Source organism: Miscanthus floridulus, chromosome 5 (genome assembly GCF_019320115.1).
Source record: "Miscanthus floridulus cultivar M001 chromosome 5, ASM1932011v1, whole genome shotgun sequence".
Classification (NCBI taxonomy): Eukaryota; Viridiplantae; Streptophyta; class Magnoliopsida; order Poales; family Poaceae; genus Miscanthus; species Miscanthus floridulus.
The window spans coordinates 6,895,404-6,917,663 of record NC_089584.1 but is presented as its reverse complement, the minus strand read 5'-3'; the positions used below and the strand labels follow the sequence as shown (position 1 = coordinate 6,917,663).

The 22,260-nt window shown below is 57.0% G+C and overlaps 1 protein-coding gene across 1 annotated transcript; it reads right to left on the bottom strand.

Annotated features, from left to right (window-relative positions):
• Positions 1–19,761: 19,761 nt before the first annotated feature.
• On the bottom strand, positions 19,762–21,188 carry LOC136451430 (uncharacterized). Its single transcript, XM_066452135.1, has one exon. The coding sequence runs from the start codon at positions 21,056–21,058 to the stop codon at positions 20,234–20,236; it is 825 nt and encodes a 274-aa protein (XP_066308232.1). The 5' UTR covers positions 21,059–21,188; the 3' UTR covers positions 19,762–20,233.
• Positions 21,189–22,260: the final 1,072 nt, after the last annotated feature.

Genomic DNA, 22,260 nt, shown 5'->3' with positions numbered 1-22,260 from the left:
TTGGTGATCGCCATCACCTAGACGGCTTGGTGGTGATTGGGAGCTTGGTGATAACCCGGCGGAGCTTATGGGTGACCCAACTCAAGTTGTGAGCGGCTTTGGGTGATTCGCCGCGATGGAGTGTCGAAGAATCAACCCGTAGAGAGCACTTGATCCTTGCACGGATCAAGGGGGAGCTACACCCTTGCGCGGGTGCTCCAACAAGGACTAGTGGGGAGTAGCAACTCTCCGATACCTTGGCAAAACATCACCGCGTTCCTCTCTCTCTATTTACTTTGAGCATTTACTTTGTGTATTTCAATACTTGTTCATACATTCATAGAATTGCTATGTTAGAGTAAGTTTGGAACATAGGTTACAAGTCCTTTGTGCGTTAGATTAATAGGAACACCTTTCTAGGCACAAGGGGTTAATTGGGCTATCCGTAGGTTTTAATTATTGCAAGAAATTTTAGAATTAGCCCAATTCACCCCCCCTCTTGGGCATCTTGATCCTTTTAGAGTCGTTTAAGGATCAATTTGTTGTACGTCCTCATGTCATGTTGAACGCATGCCTATCACTTAGTTGGCCGGATAACTTGTTCCAACCGTGAAGCCAAGTAGCTCAACTCAGGCCAGAGGGGCTAGAAAGTGAAAGTGCGCATTCTAGAGACAGTAAGGATGTGCTTGGGGACATTGGCATGAGTCCAAGGGGTCAGGTGCTTAAAATTCCTGCACTTCCTGGCAGAGTGTCGCCCTTGAGAATGTGACGCTGCTTAGAACCGCGATTCCTGAGTTGTACCAAAGGTGATCTAAGGCTACCGTGGCTGGTAGACCTAGGTTTGTGTTAGGAATACCCCTCTAGCTAGATAGGAATCGATTCGAATCGCTGTCTCTCCCAGATAGTGAGAACTTGACTGAGCAGCGGCAATGTAGATACACTTAATTGAACTTGATGGTTATAATGATGATGATGATGTTACAACATTGTACTAGATATGGTTACTAATGTTTGGAGTTAATCAATTGCTTGCTCTAGTACAGGTGCTAATCTAGATGACATGTTAATATTAATAACTTGCTGCTTAATAAATTAAGTTATGTCCTTGTATCATTAAAGCTTTTATGCAAAATGGTTGTCAAGCAAGATCCACCGATAAAGCCTTGCATATTCCTTGGTGTCATTTATTTTTGGTTTACGATGGGTAAGTCTAGCTAAGTACATTCTCGTACTCAGGGTTTATTACCTCTTGTTGCAGATGACGTGCTCTATAGCGGCTATTGCAAGTATTATCTCCACCCTATGGGGGATGAAGACTAGATCATGGGACATGATCATTTATGTTATCTTATCATGTTGCTTTTGCTGGATATGACTATGGAACTGGCTTGTATTTGAACTAAGTGTGTGTGATAGTCTCAAACTACTTTGCTTCCGCTATTTGTGAACTCATTTTGTAATAACTATGTGAACTCCGATGTATGAGGTACTTGTGAACTACTTGTGAAATGGATGTAACATGTGGCTTGTTATGTTGAATTACTATGATCTTGGTTGTATACAAGTTGGTTTAAAATCTTTCGTGGTTTTAGTTGACTATCGGGTTTATATGGGTTTAAGTATGACGGTTTGATCACTCTGGTGATTGCTTTCGTACTTGTGCTCTTATAAATTGGTCGATTCTGTTATAGCTATGGCTCACGATAGGAAGACAAGGGACTTCAACCAAGTCAAGTGCATAAATGATAAGAAAGAGCAACTCTTGGTGAAGAAGGATGAGATCAGACATAGATGGCAAGAGTATTTTGATAAATTATTCAATGGTGAGAACGAAAACACCACCGTTCTGTTGGACAACTCATTTGGTGACACTAACAGGCGCTTTGTGCGGAGGATTCAAGAATCGAAGGTTAGAGAAGCCTTGAAAAGGATGGAAGGGGCAAAGCGATGGGCCCTAATGGTATCCCAATCAAGGTGTGGAGATGTCTTAGGGATATAGCTATAGTATGGCTAGCCAAGATGTTCAACAATATCTTTCGATCGAACAAGATGCCTGAGGAGTGGAGAAGAAGCATATTGATATCAATCTACAAGAACAAGGGAGATATCCAAAGTTGTACTAATTATCAGAGAATTAAGTTGATGAGCCACACTATGAAGTTATGGGAGAGAGTCATCGAGCGGTGCCTGCAAGGAACGACGCAGATATCAACAAACCAATTTGGTTTCATGTTCGGAAGGTCAACCACATAAGCAATGTTCTTAATAAGACAGGTTATGGAGCGGTTTAGAGAGTAAAAGAAGGACCTCCACTTGGTTTTCATTGACTTAGAGAAGGCTTATGATAAGATACCAAGAAATGTCATGTGGTGGTCTTTAGACAAACATAAAGTCCCATCAAAGTACGTGACCCTCATTAAAGACATGAACAACAATGTGGTGACTAGTGTTCGGACAAACGATGGTAACACAGATTACTTCCTGATTAAAATTGGACTTCATCAAGGGTCAGCCTTAAGCCCGTATCTCTTTGCCTTGGTAATGGATGAGGTTACCAAGAACATACAAGTGGATATCCCTTAGTGTATGTTGTTCGCTGATGATGTAGTGTTAGTGGACAAAAGCTAGGTGGGAGTAAATAGGAAACTAGAGTTATGGCGATAGACCCTTGAGTCTAAAGATTTTAGATTAAGCAGAACTAAAACCGAATATATGAGATGCGACTTTGGTGGAGTTGTACATGAGGAGGGAGATGTGAGTTTGGAAGGTCAAGTAGTGCCTAAGAAGGATACTTTTCGGTATCTGGGATCGATGCTACAGAGGGATGGAGATATTGATGCGGACGTTAGCCATAAAATCAAAGCAGGATGGATCAAGTGGCGACAAGTTTCTGGCATTCTTTGTGACAATAGGGTATCACAAAAGCTAAAAGACAACTTCTATAGAACGGCAATTAGACCGACTATGTTATATGGAGCAGAATGTTGGCCTACAAAGATTTGACATGTTCAACAACTGAGTGTTGCAGAAATGCGTATGTTGTGATGGATTTACGGTCACACAAGAATAGACCGAGTTCGGAACGATGATATACGCGATCACCTACAGGTAGCACCAACTAAAGAAAAGCTTGTCCAACATCGGTTGTGGTGGTTTGGCTATATCAAATGAGACCTCCAGAGGCACCAATGCATTATGGAGTCCTAAGCCAAGCTAATAATATGAGGAGAGGTAGAGAAAGACCGAAATTGATATGTGGAGACAATAAAAATATATTTGAAAGCTTGAGATATACCTAGAGATCTATGTTTAAATAGGAGTACTTGTGTCGGTGTTTCAGACCGGGGGGTCCTCAACCGACTAGTGAATTTGTTCTGCGTGCTCCCGATTCCGGATGGTGATGTAAAGAGACACAAGATTTATACTGGTTCGGGCAATCGGTACCCTACGTCCAGACTGAGAGATCGAACTTGTATTCCTTGCACCGAAGTGCTCGTAGTAGGGGGTTACAAGCTAAGGGAAAGAGGGAACTAGTCCCAGGTCTTGGCAAGGTGTCGTGTGGGCCGTCTGAGACGTTGCTCTCAAGCGGCGGGAATGTGTGCGTGTGTGTGTTACAGGGTGTTCTCCCCGGTCTTCCCCCCCCCTCTAAGTGGCCCAAGTCCTCTCCTTTTATAGTTGAAGGGAGGACAGGGACAGTACATGTATTACTATGCGGCGTCGTGCCAACAGGGGCGGCATGTTCGAACCCTATGCACTGTTCCTATGGTGGTGTGGTCGTCGGAGTGGTCCGTCCTTGGAGTACCGGGGTGGCGTGGTCGTCCCATCAGGTCCCATGTGTCGTGGGAGCCCCGGGAATGCCTCAGAGTGGATGCAGCAGCGAACGTGCAAGCTACTGTGGACAGACTGTGCGCGAGGCTGAGACTTGGTCGGTGCCGAGGCTTGTACTGCGGTGGGGGGTCTCGGCAGGCTCAAACCCCAAGATCGCCGAGGCCCTGGTATACAGTGCCGAGGCCTTGAGCGGGCGGCCGATCATGGGTACAGCGTTTGGACACAGTGGCCGATAATCCCCATCGTACCCTGTCCCAGTAGGTATGGTGCTGATCATGGACACAGTGGTAGGACATAGTGGCCGGTAATCCCCACCGTGCCCTGTCCTAGCCGGTATGGCGCTGATCATGGACACAATGGTAGGACACAGTGGCCGGTAATCCCCGCCCTGCCCTGTCCTGGTCGGTATGGCGCTGATGCGACCTCGGGTCACGTCGGCCGTCCTGTGGCATTGAGCAACCGTGCGGCTGAGATTGCGGGAGTGGTTGAAGCATTAATGAGACATGACACACTGTCGGGAGGGTCGGCCGAGGCGGGGGGCGACGGACCGCGGACGAGCCGGCCTCGAGCGACATGGAGAATGAGGACTCGCACGAGACGGAGATCAGGCTCCTTGCCGAGGCCTCAGGCGAGAGGCCTCACACGAGACGGAGATCAGGCTCCTTGCTGAGGCTTCGGGCGAGTGGCCTCGCGCGAGACGGAGATTAGGCTCCTTGCCGAGGCTTTGGGCGAGAGGCCTCGCGCGAGACGGAGAACGCGCCTCCTGCCGAGGCCTTCCGTGGAGAGCCTCGGGCGAGACGGAGACGGCGTTCCCTGCCGAGGCCTTCCTGGGGAGCCTCGCACGAAGCGGAGTTTGCGTCAGGATGCCGAGACCTCCTGCTCGAGGCTCGAGGCGAGGAGGAGGAGGACCCAGTGGGCTCGATCATGGCGGGTGAGGGGCCCACGACTTGCCTTCTAGCTTTTATTATTATTTTATTATTTTTTAGATGGGACTCTAGCGACCCATTTGATGTTTTGCTTGGGGTACCCCATTCTAAGGTACCCGACAGTAGCCCCTGAGCCTCGGGGGGAGTGCAGTGCACTCCCCCTGAGGTTTTGCCGAGGCTTGGTTCATACCTGCCCCGTAGGAATTGGGGTTTGTTTTTTGAGGTTCCGGTGGGTGCGCGCGAGCGCACCCGCCGGGTGTAGCCCCCGAGCCCCTAGAGGAGTGGAGTTACTCCTCCAGGGGCTTTCTTTATTTTCATGTCTGAACTGAGTAGTTCTTATTGCATTTGCCGAGCCCCCAAGCGCAAGTTCGGGTTGCGGGGGTCTCGGCGAGGCTGCAGGAAGAAGCCCTCTAGCCTCCGCACGGAGCGAGAGGTTCGTTCAGGGGTCCCCTGACTTTGGGTATGATCCTCACGCTTCCTTTCGCTCGGAAGGAGGGGTGGAATGTGCCAGGCTACCCTCGATGGGCATGAGCGTGGATACTTCCGGTGAGCTGTTAGCGGGTAGTCCGAGTGGAGGCCCGAGCCCCGTTCGCTGGGGGACTGGCTAGTGGTCCTAGAGACGCACTCCAAGAGTACCAGGGGGTTTCTCTAGTGGGTGCCGAGGCCATTCGCAGGGCCTCGGTGGCTCGGTGCCTCCCTACGGTGGGATCCCATTCGGATACTTCCCCGCCGGTCTCGGACACTGACTTAGGACGCCCCGAGCGACCGTTCGCTCTGGTCTAGGCCATTCGTAGGCTAGCCCCGATGTCATCCCTGACTCTGTTGCCCTAGGGCAGCTAGTCGAAACCTTTTGGAGGCCCTAGCCTTCGAACCCCTAGGACCGTAACGAGCTCGGTGCCCTTTTATCGTGTTTGTAGCGAAACCTCTAGCGCGGTTTTGGACTGTTTGTCTTTGTCTTGGGTGTTCTGGCCCTTTCATCTGATCTTCACATGTCCTTTTCGTTCAGACAGAGGGTTAGTTTGTCGAGCCTATTCTGGTCTCGGCGAGGTTGCAGGAAGAGCCCCTAGCCTCTATGTGAGAGGGCCGTCGGGAGTTCTCCTGACTTTTTATACGCCCCTCGCGCATGAGGGTTTGTTTGTCGAGGCCCCTTTGGGCACGAGCCCAGGTCGTGGGGTCTCGGCATATTTGCAGGAGGAGCCCCCTAGCCTCTGCATAGGGCGAGAAGGCCATCAGGGGTTCCCCTGACTTTTTATGCGACCCTCGCGCTTCCTTTTCGCTCGGAAGGAGGGGTGGAATGTGCCTCGCTACCCTCGATGGGCACGAGCGGTGGCACTTCCGGTGAGCTGTTATCGGGTAGTCCGAGTGGAGGCCCGAACCCTGTTCGTTAGGGGATGGCTAGCGGTCCAGAGACACACTCCAAGAGTACCAGAGGATTTCTCTAGTGGGTGCCGAGGCCATTCGTTGGGCCTCGGTGGCTCGGTGCCTCCCTACTGGTGGGATCCCATTCGGATACTTTCCTGCCGGTCTCGGACACGACTTTGGGCGTCCCAAGCAGTTTCGCTCGCTTGGGTCTCGGCCTCAGTATAGGCTCGCCCGCAGTCGCCCCTGACTCTGTTATCCTGGGGTGGCTGTCGAAACCCTTTGGGGTCCAGCCTTCGAACCCCTGGATCGTAATAGGCTCAGAGCCTGGTTCCTTCCTATGAAAGGAACAGGCCGCGGGAAATATCTTCCCTATCGGCTCGGCCGCGGGTGGCGCGCCTTTTGAGGCGGTTTCATGGGGAGGCGAAACGACGCCTGTTGCCATAGTGGCCGAGCGCGACGTGATGGACGGGACGTAACTGTCCTCGCATTTAATGCGGGAGACGTGGGGCACGTGGGCCGCCGAAATCGGCTCGTGGTTAACCGCGCCGGACGGGGGAAAACCTCCCCAATTTCATCGCCCGTTCGTTTCGCCTCCTCCCTGCATAAATACCCGAAGGAATCTCACCCCTCCTCGTCTTACCTTGCCTGCATTAGCACCGTCCTCCGTCGAGCCGTCGCCAGAGCAGCGGGTGCCGGGAAGAGAGGAGAGAAGAGCGAGCCTAGGGAGAAAGCGAGGAAAAAGCGAGAGCGTAGGGAGGGAGAGAGAAAAACTCACCGCCGCGCCCGATTCCTCCATCGCACCCATGGCCGGCAACGTCGTCGTTGTCGAGGCGGACCCTTGGGATCCGTCGGACGTCACCGAGGAGACGCTCCAGTCGCTTGTCGACGGTGGACTCCTCCGCCCGGTGACAGACCCTAGTAGGCCGGAGTGGATTGCTCCGTACGGCGAGCCAGAGCCGAGGCCCCACGACGGCTATGTCGTGAGCTTCGTCTCCTTCCATGAGCGCGGCCTTGGCGTCCCAGCGGACCGGTTCATGCGGGCGCTCCCGCACTACTACGGCGTGGAGCTCCATAATTTTAATCCCAACTCCATCGCTTAGGCGGCTATCTTTGTTGCTGTCTGCGAGGGGTATTTGGGGATCAGCTCCCCATTGGGATTTGTGGCTCCACCTATTCCGGGCGGGGCATACTACCAAGCCGACGGGCACATCAGGTAAGAGGAAGGCGTCGAGGGCCGGAGGCTGCACTCTCCTAAGTGCGTCAGGACCGCCTGCACCTCTACATCTCGGCCCAACTCACGTCCTCCAACCGCCGGTGGTACATGAGTTGGTTTTACCTCCGCAACGACGGCGGAGGACTTCCCCCCTACACCGGGCGGATTGTGGGGAGTTGCTCGGAGAAATGGAAGTGGGGCATCCCGAAGGTCGACCAGCCCAAGCTGGAGTCGCTCCTGGAGGGGCTGGCGAGGCTGTGGAGCCATGGCCTCACGGTTGCTGTGGTCGAGGCCGCCTTCCACTGCCGGAGGATGCTGCCGCTGATGGCTTGGCGGCGGCGGCTGTTCGAGATGAGGTCGAGTGAGCCTGTTGAAGGCACCCGGATGTCTTCCTCCGCCCTCTCCGATGAGGAAATTCTCCGTCGGGTGGGGGAGATGGTGAATGCAAGTTGAGGGGTGGCAACCTGACCCCCTTCACGATGCGACCATCGCGGGGGTTCCTTTTGCTGGTAAGTCAAGTGCCGCTGTGGCCTCTGAGCCTCCTCAATCTCCCTTTATCCCTTGTTTCCTTATGCGCGCTTGTCGTTTCTTCAGGGGATGAGGGACGTGCGCTCCTCCCCGCCGCCTGTTCCCGAGGACGCGGGGCAGCGGGTGATCAACCGCGCTCACATCGACGTGCAGAAGAAGCAAAAGGACGCTAAGGCGGCGAAGCACACGAAGCACCTCCTTGCGCACGAGGCGTTGGATAAGCGCCGCTGTCAGCAACGGAAGGATGGTCTCTCATTGGAGGAATCCCCGTCGACGTCGTTGTCGACGGAGGCCTCGGACGGAACTGACAAGGGCGAGGGAGGGCGAGGTCCCCTAGACCACCTTCCTGACATCGTGGAGGTGGCGCCTGGGGCGTCGGCAAGCAGCCCGGCACCCCCGGGCAGGGGAGGAGAAGCGGACTCGGGGCCGGCGGTTGCCCGCTCCGGGGTCGAGGCCGACACGCCCGAGGCGCGGGCATTAGGCAAACGCGCAGTCAGCCCAGTAAGCTCGGCGGCCACAGCGAAGCAGGTGGCGGTGGAGGTGACGCCACCGCCCCCGCATAGAGGACCGAAAGGGGTGCCTGGGGTCCGCTGAGGACCGACCAGCGCCGATGGATACTGGATGCGACGCCACTGCCGCCGCCTCCGCCGTTGTGGATGCGGTATGCCATGGCGAAGCGGGGGCCGCCCCGTTCCTAAGTAAGTGTATTTTTGGCAGGGTCGTAGTGTCTTCCGTTCGCTTTTTTGGTCTCACGTTGACCTTGTAGGTTAATTTTCTTTAGTCGGAAGCGGTCTATGGATGACCTCCCCTTGGCGCCCCTTAAGGCGCTTAAGGCGAGCCCTGGGTCCTCCGCCCACTGGGTGGCGGAGGCACAAGCCGCTATCCAACGCGACGCGGCGTTGGCGAGGGTCGACCCGAAGGGACCGGCCGCCCACGGAGGGGTTGCCGAGGCAGGCCCCTACACAGTCGGATGGGGCCGTCGTGCCCTTTGTTGCTGAGGCTCCCGGGGCCTCCGAGGCTGAGGCGATGGAGGCCACGGCGCCCACAACTGCCGAGGCCACGATGGCGGAGGCCGGAGCCCCCGAGACCGCCGAGGCCGTGATTGCAGAGGCCGGAGCCCCCGAGGTTACCGAGGCCATTGTGATGGCGGCGAGGCCATCTGTGCAGGAGGCAGAGATGCAGGCGGCGGAGGCCTCGGCCGTGCCCTTGGCTCAGGGCCCGCCGTTGTTGCGGGAGAGCGCCCAGGAGATGGAGGTCTATCTGATCTCCTCCGACGATACTTCCCAGGGCGCGGGAGGTGGTCGGCGCCGAGGAGACCGATGCCGTGGAGCAGCCGACGCTGCTCTTAGATGAGGGAGGCTCGGCCCTTGTGCGGGTGCGACCCGAGCCCCGCGGGTGGGATCACCCACGGGTACTATGGTGGAGCCAGGGACGACCCTGAGGGGGAGCCTCTGTTCGCCCTCGAGGACATGGCCGAGGGCGGGCGCTAGGAGTACCTTCGAGTAGTACCGTGAGCTGGCGGAGTGGTCGCTACGGACGGCGCTATCCGTGGTGGCCGATGAACTGCCCGGAGTCGCCTAGGTTCGTGTTTTCCTTTCTCGCGTGACGTTGTTCTTTTCTCGGTTTTGTCGTAATCGATGACCTCTACTCTGCCTCCTCAGGAGCTCGAGACCCGATCCCTCAGGGAAGTCGGTCTTCCTCTGGCGGGAGAGGGGAATCTGGGACCAGCTTCAGCGGCAGAGGGGCCTTCTTGCCGATGCTAATGAGCTTCTGTCGGCACGAAGCGCGGAGGTGGAGGACCTCCGCCTTCGCTGTGCCGACGCGAAGGTTGAGGCAGGCCATAGCCCAGATGCAGCTCACCCCCTTGGCGGCGCGGATCAAGGAGCTGGAGGAGGAGCTTACCCTGTGCCGTCAGTGATCAGGGATGCCTTCAGATCCCGGGCTAAAGAAGCGACGGCCTCAGGGCAAGGCCCTCGCCGGGCAGCTGGGGGCAGAGGAGAGTGCGCATCGGCTGACCAAAGGCGCTCTAAACGAGGGCCCTTGCTGCGGTTGAGGCCTCAGCAAATCGAGGCTGTGGTTTTGAGGGGGACGGTCGAGGGTGAGTTTGAGTCCCCTTGTTTTGTTTTCTTCTCCTTATGTTCGCTCCCTAACTTCCTTGTGTGACGCAGAGCTGGGGAGTGAAGCTTCTAGAGCGGCCGAGGCCTCTCGGGTCGAGGCCCAGCGATTGAGGGAGAAGGTCGAGGCCTGTCAGGCCGAGACCCGACGCTGGGAGCTGAAGGCCAAGGGTGAGTTCCGTGGGCTTCTGTCCCCAACTTAGGTTGTTTTTTCTCTGGCTCGACCTCATTGCATTTTCCGCGGTGCAGAGTCAGAGGCGGAGTTCTCCCGGGCCAGCCGAGGCTTCCAGCAGGTGCAGACAGTGCTCGATACCGAGATCAAGGAGCACGAGGCGCTGAAACGTGCGCCCTTTCCGCCTGCGAGGCCTTGGAGGTCGAGGGGGTTCAGTCAGGCAGCTCCCTTGGGAGCCGCTTGATTGCGCTGAGCAGCCAGATGCTCGAACGGCTCCGAGGGGCGCTGCACACGGGTGTCAAGCGGGCGATGGCCTATCATCTCCTCTCACTACCTTGGCGTCGACCTCCTCGGCCATCAGTGATGGCTATGTTCTGCCTGATGATGACGAAGAGGCCAACGCGGCGGTCGCGAAGCTGATGGAGGCGGCGGAGGGCCCTGGCGCGGCGCTGGCGACGCTCTTCGAAGAGGAGGTGGTGCCCCCCCTGCCATCTGCCGGTGCTGAAGGCCCTGAACCTTGATCTGGGCCCCGGGGGCTATGTAAAGATAGAATAGGGGTTATTTTTGTATCATAACGTTTGTGGCCGTCGAGGCCTTTATTTCTGAAGTATTTGTGTTTCTTAGTTGTTTTTCTCATGTTTCCGAGCCTTTGCCCTCTGTTGCTTCTGATCAGATTTCGTTTGCGAAACACCCCTTTGGGGCCTAAGCCGTTCCTTGAGCGAGAGGTAGTGAGGGAGTGCCATAGCCCGAGGGCGTAGGCCGTCTCGCGACTCTACCGGCCTCTTGCTTAGGAAGCAGACCTTGGTCCGAGGAGTCTTCACAAATGATTCGTCAGAGCCTGCTAGAGTCTTGGCGTAGGAATTTTTGCGAAAAGCAACTTAAAGAATGGTGCGTGGGACCTAGGGGGAGTCCCCCATCTAGCCCCCGAGGGAGGCTTGGTTCTGCTGAGGCAGAGCCGAGTCTCCCTTGTCGTGTTTATTGTCCTGCCGAGACCTACGGTGGGCTCGGGGGGTTTCTCGAAAAATAAGACCAACTAAAGGACGCTTTTTAATTGTATTTCGAGAAACGACATATACAATGCTTGGAAATTTAGGGATAAAAGCGACGTAGCTGTTCTATGTTCCAAGCAGTTGGTGAAGATTTTGCCCTTCTCGTTGGCCAGCTTGTAGGTCCCGGGCTTCAGTACTTGGGCGATGATGTACGGTCCTTCCCATGGCGGGGTCAGCTTGTGGCGACCCTTGTTGCTCTGTGCTAGCCTCAACACCAGGTCGCCTACCTTCAGGTCTCGGCCTCGGACGCGTCGGGCCTGATAGCGCCGCAGGCTCTGCTGATACTTGGCCGAGTGTAGTAGCGCGAACGTCTCGGGCTTCCTCCAGCTGATCGAGGGCGTCCTCCCGGGTGGTGCGGTTGCTTTGTTCGTTATAGGCTTGCAGCCTCGGGGAACCATATTCTAGGTCGGTGGGGAGGATGGCCTCGGCCCCATAGACTAGGAAGAAAGGCGTGAATCCCGTGGCTCGGCTTGGAGTGTTCCTCAGGCTCCAGATGACCGACGGGAGTTCGGCGAGCCATTTCTTGCCAAACTTTTTCAACCGGTTGTGAATCCTTGGCTTGAGGCCTTGTAGGATCATGCCGTTGGCACGCTCTACTTGGCCGTTGGTCCTTGGGTGTCCTACGGCCGACCAGGCCACACGGATGTGGTGGTCGTCGCAAAATGTCAGGAACTTTTTGCCGGTGAACTGCGTCCCGTTGTCGGTGATGATGGTGTTGGGGACCCCAAACCTGTGGATAATGTCAGTGAAGAACAGCACCGCCTGCTCAGATTTGATTCGATTGATCGGACGGGCCTCGATCCATTTGGAGAACTTGTCGATTGATACCAGTAGATGGGTGTAGCCCCCGGGGGCCTTTTGCAGAGGCCCGACCATGTCGAGCCCCCACACGGCGAACGGCCATGTGATGGGGATGGTTTGCAGGGCCAGGGCCGGGAGATGTGTCTGCCGAGCGTAGTACTGGCATCCTTCGCAGGAGCGTACTAGCTTGGTAGCGTCGGCGACCGCCGTCGGCCAGTAGAACCCTTGGCGGAAAGCGTTCCCTACGAGCGTCCGAGGCGCCGCATGGTGCCCGCAGGTGCCTGCTGTGTAAGTCCCAAAGCAGGGCCTGGCCCGCCTTGGCACTGATACATCGTTGGAGGACACCTGAGGGACTTCGCCTATACAATTCGCCATTGTAGAGGGCGTAGGTCTTGGCTCGGCGTGCGAGCCATCGCGCTTTGGTCCTGTCGTCAGGAAGCTCCCCCTGATCAAGCCAACCGAGGAACGGGACCCGCCAATCTGCAGTCCTGATCAGTCTGTAGAGGCTCGGCGTTGACCTCCATGACCTTGGGCTCGGTCGAGGGGGTCTCAGCAGCAGAGGGGGCATTCGGGCTTCGCCATGGGCTCCACAGGTGGGCCCTCCTCTGTTGTCGAGGTGCAGCCGATGGAAGGTTTGTGGAGGTCTCTAGGCGAAGACGTTCGGGGGGACCGAGGCTCCGCCGAGGCCATCTTTGCCAGCTCAGTCGGCGGCCTCGTTATACTTTCACGCGACGTGATTTAGTTCGAGACCGTCGAACTTGTCTTCTAGGTGTCGTACCATCTTGTAGTAAGCCTCCATTTTAGGGTCGAGGCAGTTTGACTCCTTCATCACTTGATCTATGACGAGCCGCGAGTCGCCTCGGACGTCGAGGCGCCGTGCCCCAAGCTCGATGGCGACTTGTAAGCCATTGATGAGGGCCTCGTATTCGGCCACATTGTTGGAGGCGGCGAAGTGGAGCCGCACCATGTAGCGCATGTGTACTCCGAGGGGCGAAATGAAGAGCAGACCCGCTGCCTACCCCGGTCTTCATCAGGGATCCATCGAAGTACAGGGTCCAGCACTCCGTCTGAATTTGAGCAGGTGGCAGTTGGGTATCTGTCCATTCAGCCACGAAATCGGCCAAGACCTGAGACTTGATCGCTTTTCGAGGCGCAAAGGTCAAGGTTTCCCCCATAAGCTCGACAGCCCACTTGGCTATCCTGCCCGAGGCCTCCCGGTTATGAACTATCTCGCCTAGGGGGAAGGATGATACCACAGTCACTGGGTGCGACTCGAAGTAGTGGCGCTAGTTTGCGCCGGGCCAGGACCATGGCATAGACCAGTTTCTGGATGTGGGGGTAGCGTGCTTTGGTCTCGGAGAGCACCTCGCTGATGAAATAAACAGGTCATTGGGTGGGCAGAGTATGCCCTTCTTCCTGCCTCTCTACCACTACGGCGGCGCTGACCACTTGGGTCGTTGCGGCGACGTAGAGTAAGAGGGCCTCGTCCATGGCCTGGGGGTATCAGGAATGGGAGGATTGGTGAGCAGCCTCTTGAGTCTATCGAGGGCTTCCTCGGCCTCGGGGGTCCAAGAAAAATGCTCGGACTTTCTCAAGAGTCGGTACAGAGGCAAGCCTTTTTCGCCGAGGCGTGAGATGAAGCGGCTCAGGGCCGCAAGGCATCCCATGACCCTTTGCACTCCCTTGAGGTCTCTGATTGGTCCCATGCTGGTTATGGCCGAGACCTTCTCTGGGTTGGCTTCAATGCCGCGTTCTGAGACTATGAATCCCAAGAGCATGCCTCGGGGGACCCCGAAACACACACTTCTCGGGATTGAGCTTGATGCCCTTCTCCCTAAGGCATTTGAAGGTTATCCTTAAGTCGTCGACGAGACCCTCGGCCTTCCTGGTTTTGACCATGATGTCGTCTACGTAGGCCTCGACTGGTCCGCCCAATGTTGTCGCCAAAGACCTGTGTCATGCATCGTTGGTACGTGGCACCTGCAGTTTCTGAGGCCGAAGGGCATCAGTGACGTAGCAGTACATGCCGAATGGTGTGATGAAAGAAGTCGCGAGCTGGTCGGATTCTTTCATCTTGATCTGATGGTAACCAGAATACGCATCGAGGAAAGACAGGGTCTCGCACCCTGCGGTGGAGTCAACGATTTGATCGATTCGAGGTAATGGGAAGGGGACCTTTGGACAGGCTTTGTTCAAACCGGTGTAGTCTACACACATTCTCCATTTCCCATTTTTCTTCTTGACCAACACGGGGTTAGCCAACCACTCTGGGTGGGACACTTCCTTGATGAACCCGGCCGCCAAGAGTTTCTGTATCTCCTCACCGATGGCCCTACGCTTTTCCTCAGTCGAAGCGGCGCAGGCGTTGTCTCGCGGGTCTAGATCCGGCCCGGATGTCCAGGGCGTGCTCGGCGACCTCCCTTGGTATGCCCGGCATGTCCGAGGGACTCCATGCGAATATGTCGGCGTTCGCACGGAGAAAGTCGACGAGCACGGCTTCCTATTTGATGTCGAGGGAGGCGCTGATCCTTAGCGCTCGGTCATCGGGGCAGGCGGGGTCGACCGGGATGAGTTTGATGGTTTTCGCGGGCTCGAACGCCCCCGTGCGACGCTTGGAGTCAGGTACCTCGCCACTGAGTTGGTCGAGGTGGGCGATGAGGGTCTTCGGCCTCTGCAAGAGCCTCGGCGTACTCGATGCATTCGACGTCGCAGTCGTACGCATGTTCGTACGTGGACTCGACCGTGATGACACCGCTAGGGCCTAGGCATTTTGAGCTTGAGGTAGGTGTAGTTGGGCACTGCCATGAACTTGGCGTAGCATGGCCACCCCCGAATGGCGTGGTAGGCTCCCCCGAACCTGACTACCTCAAAGGTGAGGACTTCCTTGCGGTAGTTGGAGGGGGTGCCGAAGCAGACAGGAAGGTCGATGCGCCCAAGGGGTCGCGTACGCTTCCCTAGCACGATGCCGTGGAAGGGTGCGACGTCGCCTCGGAGCCTCGACCAGTCGATCTCCAAGAGCTCCAGGGTGTTGGCATAGAGGATGTTGAGGCCGCTGCCTCCATCTATCAACACTTTGGAGAGTCGGGTGTTGCCAATGATCGGGTCGACGACCAGTGGTACTGCCCGGGATTCGGAATATGGTCAGGGTGGTCATCTCGATCGAAGGTGATCACCTCTTGGGACCAGTCGAGGTACTGGGGGTGGCTACCTTGACTGAAAAGACCTCTTGGCGTTCCCCTTGCACTGCCGCGCCGTAAGGCAGGCCGAGGGCCCACCGAAGATCATGAAGGCGTTGCGTACCTCGGGGAACCCGTCGTCCTTGTCTTTGTCCCGGCCGCTGGCACCCTTCTGCTTGGCGTCGTCGTCGGGGAGCCTGAGCTTGGCATAGTAACACCACAGCATGGTGCAATCCTCAAGAGCGTGCTTGATCGGGCCCTGGTGGTAAGGGCAGGGTTTCTTGAGCATGTCGTCGAAGGGCCTAGGGCCTTTGAAGCCTCGGGGGTTCTTGCGTTCCGCAGCTATGACCAGATCAGCCTCTAGGACCTCTTGCTTCCCAGGCGCCCCTTTTTCTTTCTCTTAGGGAGGTGGGAGGCTGAGGCCCCAAGGGCCTCGTCCCTCCACTTACCCTTGGTGTCGATGTCGAGGAAGATGGCTCCGACTGCCTCTTCACCCGAGGCAAAGCTGGTGGCGATATCGAGAAGCGCGGCAGCAGAGCACGGCACATTCTGACCTAACTCTCGGACCAAGTCCTGACAAGTGGTGCCGGAGAGGAAAGCTTGGACGATCTCTGAATCGCCGACGCTGGGCAACTCGGTGCACTATTTGGAGAAGCGCCGGATGAAGTCTCGGAGAGACTCGTCCAGCTTCTGGCGATAGTTCTTAAGGTCCCAGGAGTTCCCAGGGCACACGTATGTGCCCTGGAAGTTCCCAACAAAGATCCTAACCAAGTCGCGCCAATCGTGGATTTGCGAGGGAGGAAGGTGCTCGAGCCAGGCTCGCGCCAAGTCCGACAGGAGCAAGGGGAGATTGCGGATGATGAGTAGGTCATCGTCCGCGCCACCCAGCTGTAGGCCAGGCGGTAATCGGCAAGCCAGAGCTCCAGGTTGGTCTCACCACTGTACCTTGCGAGATTGGCCCGCTACCAGAACCGGGTGGGAAAAAGAGCAGCGCGGATGGCCCTGCTGAAGACCCGAGGGCCTGGCGGTTCAGGGGAAGGACTGCGGTCCTCCCCACTATCGTAGCGACTGCCCCGGTGTGGGTGGTAGCCCCGAGAAGGCCCCTCGTTGTCATGGCATCGTCGCCTGCTGACCACCTCATGGTCTCCCTACACCTCGCGTCGATTGTCGAGGCGGTCCAGAAGCATGGGGACCCTGTGGGCTATTAGCGCTCGGTTGGGCTCGGGGTGAGCCGGGCTTCCCTCTCCTGCCGAGGTGGCACCGTGGGCAGGTTCGAGGCGCCCCCATGCCGTCGGGAGGCGGAACTCTCGGCCTGCCGAACCACAGCGGTCTCCAGGAGATCGCGGAGCTCGCCGTGGACCCGCCGCCCCTCCGTGGTAGAAGGCTCGGGCATTGCGCGGACCAGCATTGCCGCAACCATGATGTTCTGGCTAGTGCGATTGAAGACTGGGGGTTGCTCACTCCCTTCGTCATCGTGGATGCGGTGATGCACATCGCAGGCCCTCCGTCGGGCTGCCCTGCCTTCGCCGCGGCCTCGCTGTTCTTGTTCGAGAGTGTCTCGAAGCTGCTGCAGAAGGAGTTGGTCTTGTTTGACCTTGGCCTGGAGCTCTCGGAGCTGCTCTAGGTCTGGGCACTGAGGTCGTGCAAGAGCAACATTCTCATTTCGTGCGGCCGGCAGGGCAATGAGTGGGGGCGTGGTGGCGCCCGCCCCTAGGCAAAGCGAGGAGCGGCTACCTACCGCCTCGTCCTCTTCGCCTGCCCTCGGCATCCCGAGCCCAACATGGAAACACTCGCGAGGGGGATCGTAAGTGCCTTCGTCGTCGAAGTCAGAGTAACCAAAGCAGTAGTCGCTTGTAGCCAAGAACTGGCGCAAAGCTCCAGAGTCGTGGAGCCCAGAGAAATCCACTCCGGGCCATGCCGCGTCCTCATCCGAGGAGTCGGTGTGGGTGCTTAGGTCGAGACCGAAGCGCTGGCAGTGCTCTGAGAGATCCTCGTGAGCGGCAGCGTATGCGTAGGCGTAAGAAGCGGCAGCATTTCTCAACCCAAAGGGGTATGGGGATGGTGCCGTCGCCAGATCCTGCTCCGTCGGGGTCGGTTCTTCAGGGAGTGGGGGAGCGGAGCTTGACGACTGGGCATCGCCGCGAGCCACCGGCGATTTTCCTTTGTCCAAGCTCAGGCCAGACAGGTCCCTAGCCAGGGACCCCATACCAATAGCTGGTCATGGGATATCGACGGGGAGTGGCGTGCCGCCCTGGGTTTGCGTAGCGTCGGGGTGGCCTTGTTCGCGTCGTGCCTGGCGAGCATGGCGAGAGCGGCCGCCCGGGCGTCGCCTGCGCCTAGGCAGTGCGTTACTTCATCGTCGGACGGTGGGGCTCGAGGAGTGAGGAGTATCATGTCGTGCTCATGCCCTAGAGACATGAACTCTAGGCTCCCGAACCAAACCACGGTGCCGAGATGCAATGGTCGTATGGGGTCTGCCATCCGGCACCTGCTGGGATGACGAAACTGACACACAGAGGCCCCTACTTGGCGCGCCAACTGTCGGTGTTTCGGACCGAGGGGTCCTCAACCGACTAGTGAATTTGTTCTGCGTGCTCCTGATTCTGGATGGTGATGCAAAGAGACACAAGATTTATACTGGTTCGGGCAATCGGTACCCTACGTCCAGTCTGAGAGATCGAACTTGTATTCCTTGCACCGAAGTGCTCGTAGTAGGGGGTTACAAGCTAAGTGAAAGAGGGAACTAGTCCCAGGTCTCGGCAAGGTGTCATGTGGGCCATCTGAGACGTTGCTCTCAAGCGGCGGGAATGTGTGCGTGTGTGTGTTACAGGGTGTTCTCCCCGGTCTTCCTCCCTCTAAGTGGCCCAAGTCCTCTCCTTTTATAGTTGAAGGGAGGACAAGGACAGTACACGTATTACTATGCGGCGTCCTGCCAACAGGGGCGGCATGTCCGAACCCTGTGCCCTGTTCCTATGGCGGCGTGGTCGTCGGAGTGGTCCGTCCTTGGAGTACCGGGGTGGCGTGGTCGTCCGATCAGGTCTCGTGCGTCGTGGGAGCCCCGGGAATGCCTCGGAGTGGACGCGGCGGCAAACGTGCAAGCTACTGTGGACGGACTGTGCGCGAGGCTGAGACTTGGTCGGTGTCGAGGCTTGTACTGCGGTGGGGGGGGGGGTCTCGGCAGGCTCAAACCCCAAGATCGCCGAGGCCCTGGTATACAGTGCCGAGGCCTTGAGCGGGCGACCGATCATGGGTACAGCGTTTGGACACAGTGGCCGGTAATCCCCGTCGTACCCTGTCCTAGCTAGTATGGCGCTGATCGTGGACACAGTGGTAGGACACAGTGGCCGGTAATCCCCGCCGTGCCCTGTCCTGGCCGGTATGGCGCTGATCGTGGACACAGTGGTAGGACACAGTGGCCGGTAATCCCCGCCGTGCCCTATCCTGGTCGGTATGGCGCTGATGCGACCTCGGGTCACGTCGACCGTCCTGTGGCGTTGAACCACCGTGCGGCTGAGATTGCGGGAGTGGTTGAAGCATTAATGAGACATGACACACTGTCGGGAGGGTCGGCCGAGGTGGGGGGCGACGGACCGCGGACGAGCCGGCCTCGAGCGACACGGAGAATGAGGACTCGCGCGAGACGGAGATCAGGCTCCTTGCCGAGGCCTCGGGCGAGAGGCCTCGCGCGAGACGGAGATCAGGCTCCTTGCCGAGGCTTCGGGCGAGAGGCCTCGCGCGAGACGGAGATCAGGCTCCTTGCCGAGGCTTTGGGCGAGAGGCCTCGCGCGAGACGGAGAATGCGCCTCCTGCCGAGGCCTTCCTTGGAGAGCCTCGGGCGAGACGGAGACGGCGTTCCCTGCCGAGGCCTTCCTGGGGAGCCTCGCACGAAGCGGAGTTTGCGTCAGGATGCCGAGACCTCCTGCTCGAGGCTCGAGGCGAGGAGGAGGAGGAGGACCCAGTGGGCTCGATCGTGGCGGGTGAGGGGCCCACGACTTGCCTTCTAGCTTTTATTATTATTTTATTATTTTTTAGATGGGACTCTAGCGACCCATTTGATGTTTTGCTTGGGGTACCCCATTCTAAGGTACCCGACAACTTGGAAAGCAGCTATTGAAGTGCCTGAACCGTGATTTAGGGTTTTTTGTGAGTTTCAACTCTAGCCTACCCTAACTTGCTTGAGACTGAAAGGTTATGTTGTATTGTCTCTATATAGACTATACTTTTCGCAACAGACGTTTTAGGCCCTGTTTAGTTCCCTCCCAAAATGCCAAATTTTTCAAGATTCTCCGTCACATCGAATCTTTGGATGCATGCATGAAGCATTAAATATAAATAAAAAATAAAACTAATTACACAGTTTAGACGAAATCCACGATACGAATCTTTTAAGCCTAGTTAAATTATGATTGAACACTAATTACCAAATAATAACGAAAACACTACAGTATCATTTTGCTAAAAATTTCAGCAAGCAGACTGGCCCTTATGATGATGCATCGATCTGTACCTGTACCGATTCCATGTCATAGTTTGAAGGTCAGAGGGGCAAGTAAAGACAGCATACGTGCACGAATTCGTATAATAATACACATGCCACAGAAAATATGGAGAACATAAACAATCACTGAGTTTTAAAAAACAAATCGTACCCATTATTCACCCATATAGCAAGATATATGTTCACTGAAATGTTCAAAACTCATACCATTTCCTCATCTCATATGCATATGAAGACAGATGGTATGACATTGACAGATAATACACACAGGTCTGGGCTAGCTAAGCTGCTGCAGCATCAGCTAGCCATAGATAGCCCTCCCTTGTTTTATCTCCAATTGATCTCGTCTCCTCACCGACCGACCCTATATATTCGAGATCGATTATCACGGACGAGGAAAGTAAAAAGAAAACAAAGAGAAAATTACAAATGGAGGCCAGCAGTAAAACTCCGGGCCCGCATGACAGTGATTGACGGTAAAACTCCGGGCCCGCATGACAGTTATTTATTGGTCCCCCGTGCTTGGGAATCCGCGCCCAAGCACGCCGCAGCCATGGCCCATGGCGTCGTCAGTGCTGACCAGCCAGCTAGCCGCGGCGGCGCGCGCGGTTGTCGGGGGTGGCGTCGGCCTGCTGCAGGCGGAGGGTCTCGTGGAACTTGCTGATGAAGGCGTCGAAGGTGGAGTCAGCGCGGGCGTCGAGGCCCTCCGGCGGGTCGACGGGGAAGGGCGAGTCGGTGACGCGCAGGCGGCGGGCACCGGCGGGGCTGCGGCCGAGGCTGAGCGCCAGCATGGGCGAGGGCGTGGCCCCGGCGACGGACGGCGACGGCGAAGACAGCGCCAGCTGATCGGAGCCGGATCCCGATCCCGATCCGCCGCCTGCCTCGTCGTCGGCGTGCATCTTTTCGAGCGCGCGCGCCACCTGCGCGAAGTCGAGCCCGTCGCACCTGCCGGCGCCACCGCGGCCGCGGAGGAAGCGGAACAGCGCGCGCGCCGGGCCCGGGTGACCGGCGCCGCTGCCGAAGGAGTAGGACGGCGTGGTGGTGCAGCTGAACTCCACGTCCCGGGGGTCGTACGGGACGAACGAGAGGCCCGAGGTGGCGGCGGCGGGGAGCGCGGAGGAGGACGAGGCTGAAGGAGCCCGGCCGGCGCGGGACGACGACGGCACGACCATGTGGTGGTGGGAGTGGTGCGCGGCGGCGAGGAGGTCGCGCAGCACCTTGCCGGCGAGCTTGCCCCGGCCGAGCAGGAGGTGGAGGTCCATCATGAGGCGCTTGCGGCAGAGGCCCCGGCGCAGCATGTGGTATACGGCGCGGAGCACGGTCATGAGGCGCTTCCCGAGCCCGGGCTCCGTGCTGCCGCCCGTGGCGGCGGGCTGCACCGCCCGGCTGCCGCTGTCGGACTCCACCGCCATCTGGGGCTGTGTGGATCACTGACGAGCGATGTCCTCACGTGACGACCTACCCTAGTGCTTTTGCTTCGCTTTGGAGAGGGAGAGGGAGAGGGAGAGAGAGAGGGCTCTGCTTTGCTGTGTGGGTGGGGTGGGGTGGGATGAGATGGAAATCATGGAATGGAACGAATGGGATGAGGAGGCCGGGGCGGCATTTAAAGGCGGACGCCACCCGGTGCTTGTGCGTTGCGGGACGGGGGGTGGAGCCCACTGGCAGAGGGGACTTAAGAATTAAGCAAAGAGAGGGGGAAGCGTGAGGTGATGAGGTGAGCGACGAGGGCTTTGCCTCCTCGGCGTGGGCGTTGGTGGTGCGCCGGTTTGGCAGTGCGGGCGGGAGCGGGACCATGGTGGTGTGCGCGCGTGGGCAACTGACCTGTGCTGCGTCTGCGCGCGAGATGAAAGTTTGTTACACAGCCACACAGGGAAGATGGAGCCGTGACTCGTGTGTTCGTGTCGTAGATTGACTACGTGTCGTCCGTGCACAAAAAATTGTAACAAAGTGACTCGTGAGTTCGTGACTCGTTAATGTGTTCGTGACTCGTGAGTTCGTGTCGTAGATAATTGACGACACGATACGTGTCGTCCGTGCACAAAAATTTCAGGATTGAGGAGGAACCTAACGACGGTCCAAAACAAAGTGACCAAAGCAAGTCACGGTGCGGGGGGAGATCGATGAAGCTACGTGGCGGCGGCGCCGTGTAGCTCGCTTGTTGAACCGCCATTAGCCGGGCGGGCGGGCGGGAAGTAACGCAACGCTTTTTTGCCCCCTTCTTCGTGGCTAAGAAAGCAAGTGGAGGCGGCGGCGTGTTATTACTACGCTATCGACGATGATCTCCATTCTCCACGAGTTAATTTATTGGGACGTGTTTGTCGATTTGCACGCGCTCGTAAGTGCAAAAGCAGCCGTAGCTACCGTTTTTCCCGGCCCGCCCGGCTCCTAACAAAAGGCGCTAGCTTTTGCAGCATTTCGAAGTTAAAGTTGTGGCTAATACTAGGAGCAGCTAGGTTTTCTCTGTTCCAGTTATATATATAGTACATATATATTTATGGGTCTGTCTAGACAACTGTTGACAGATTTTTCAACCTTAAATCTGTCAGGTTTTGGCCCAAACAAAAGTAGACAGCTCAGCACAAAAAAATCTGACAGATAAAACATTGGGAAATAT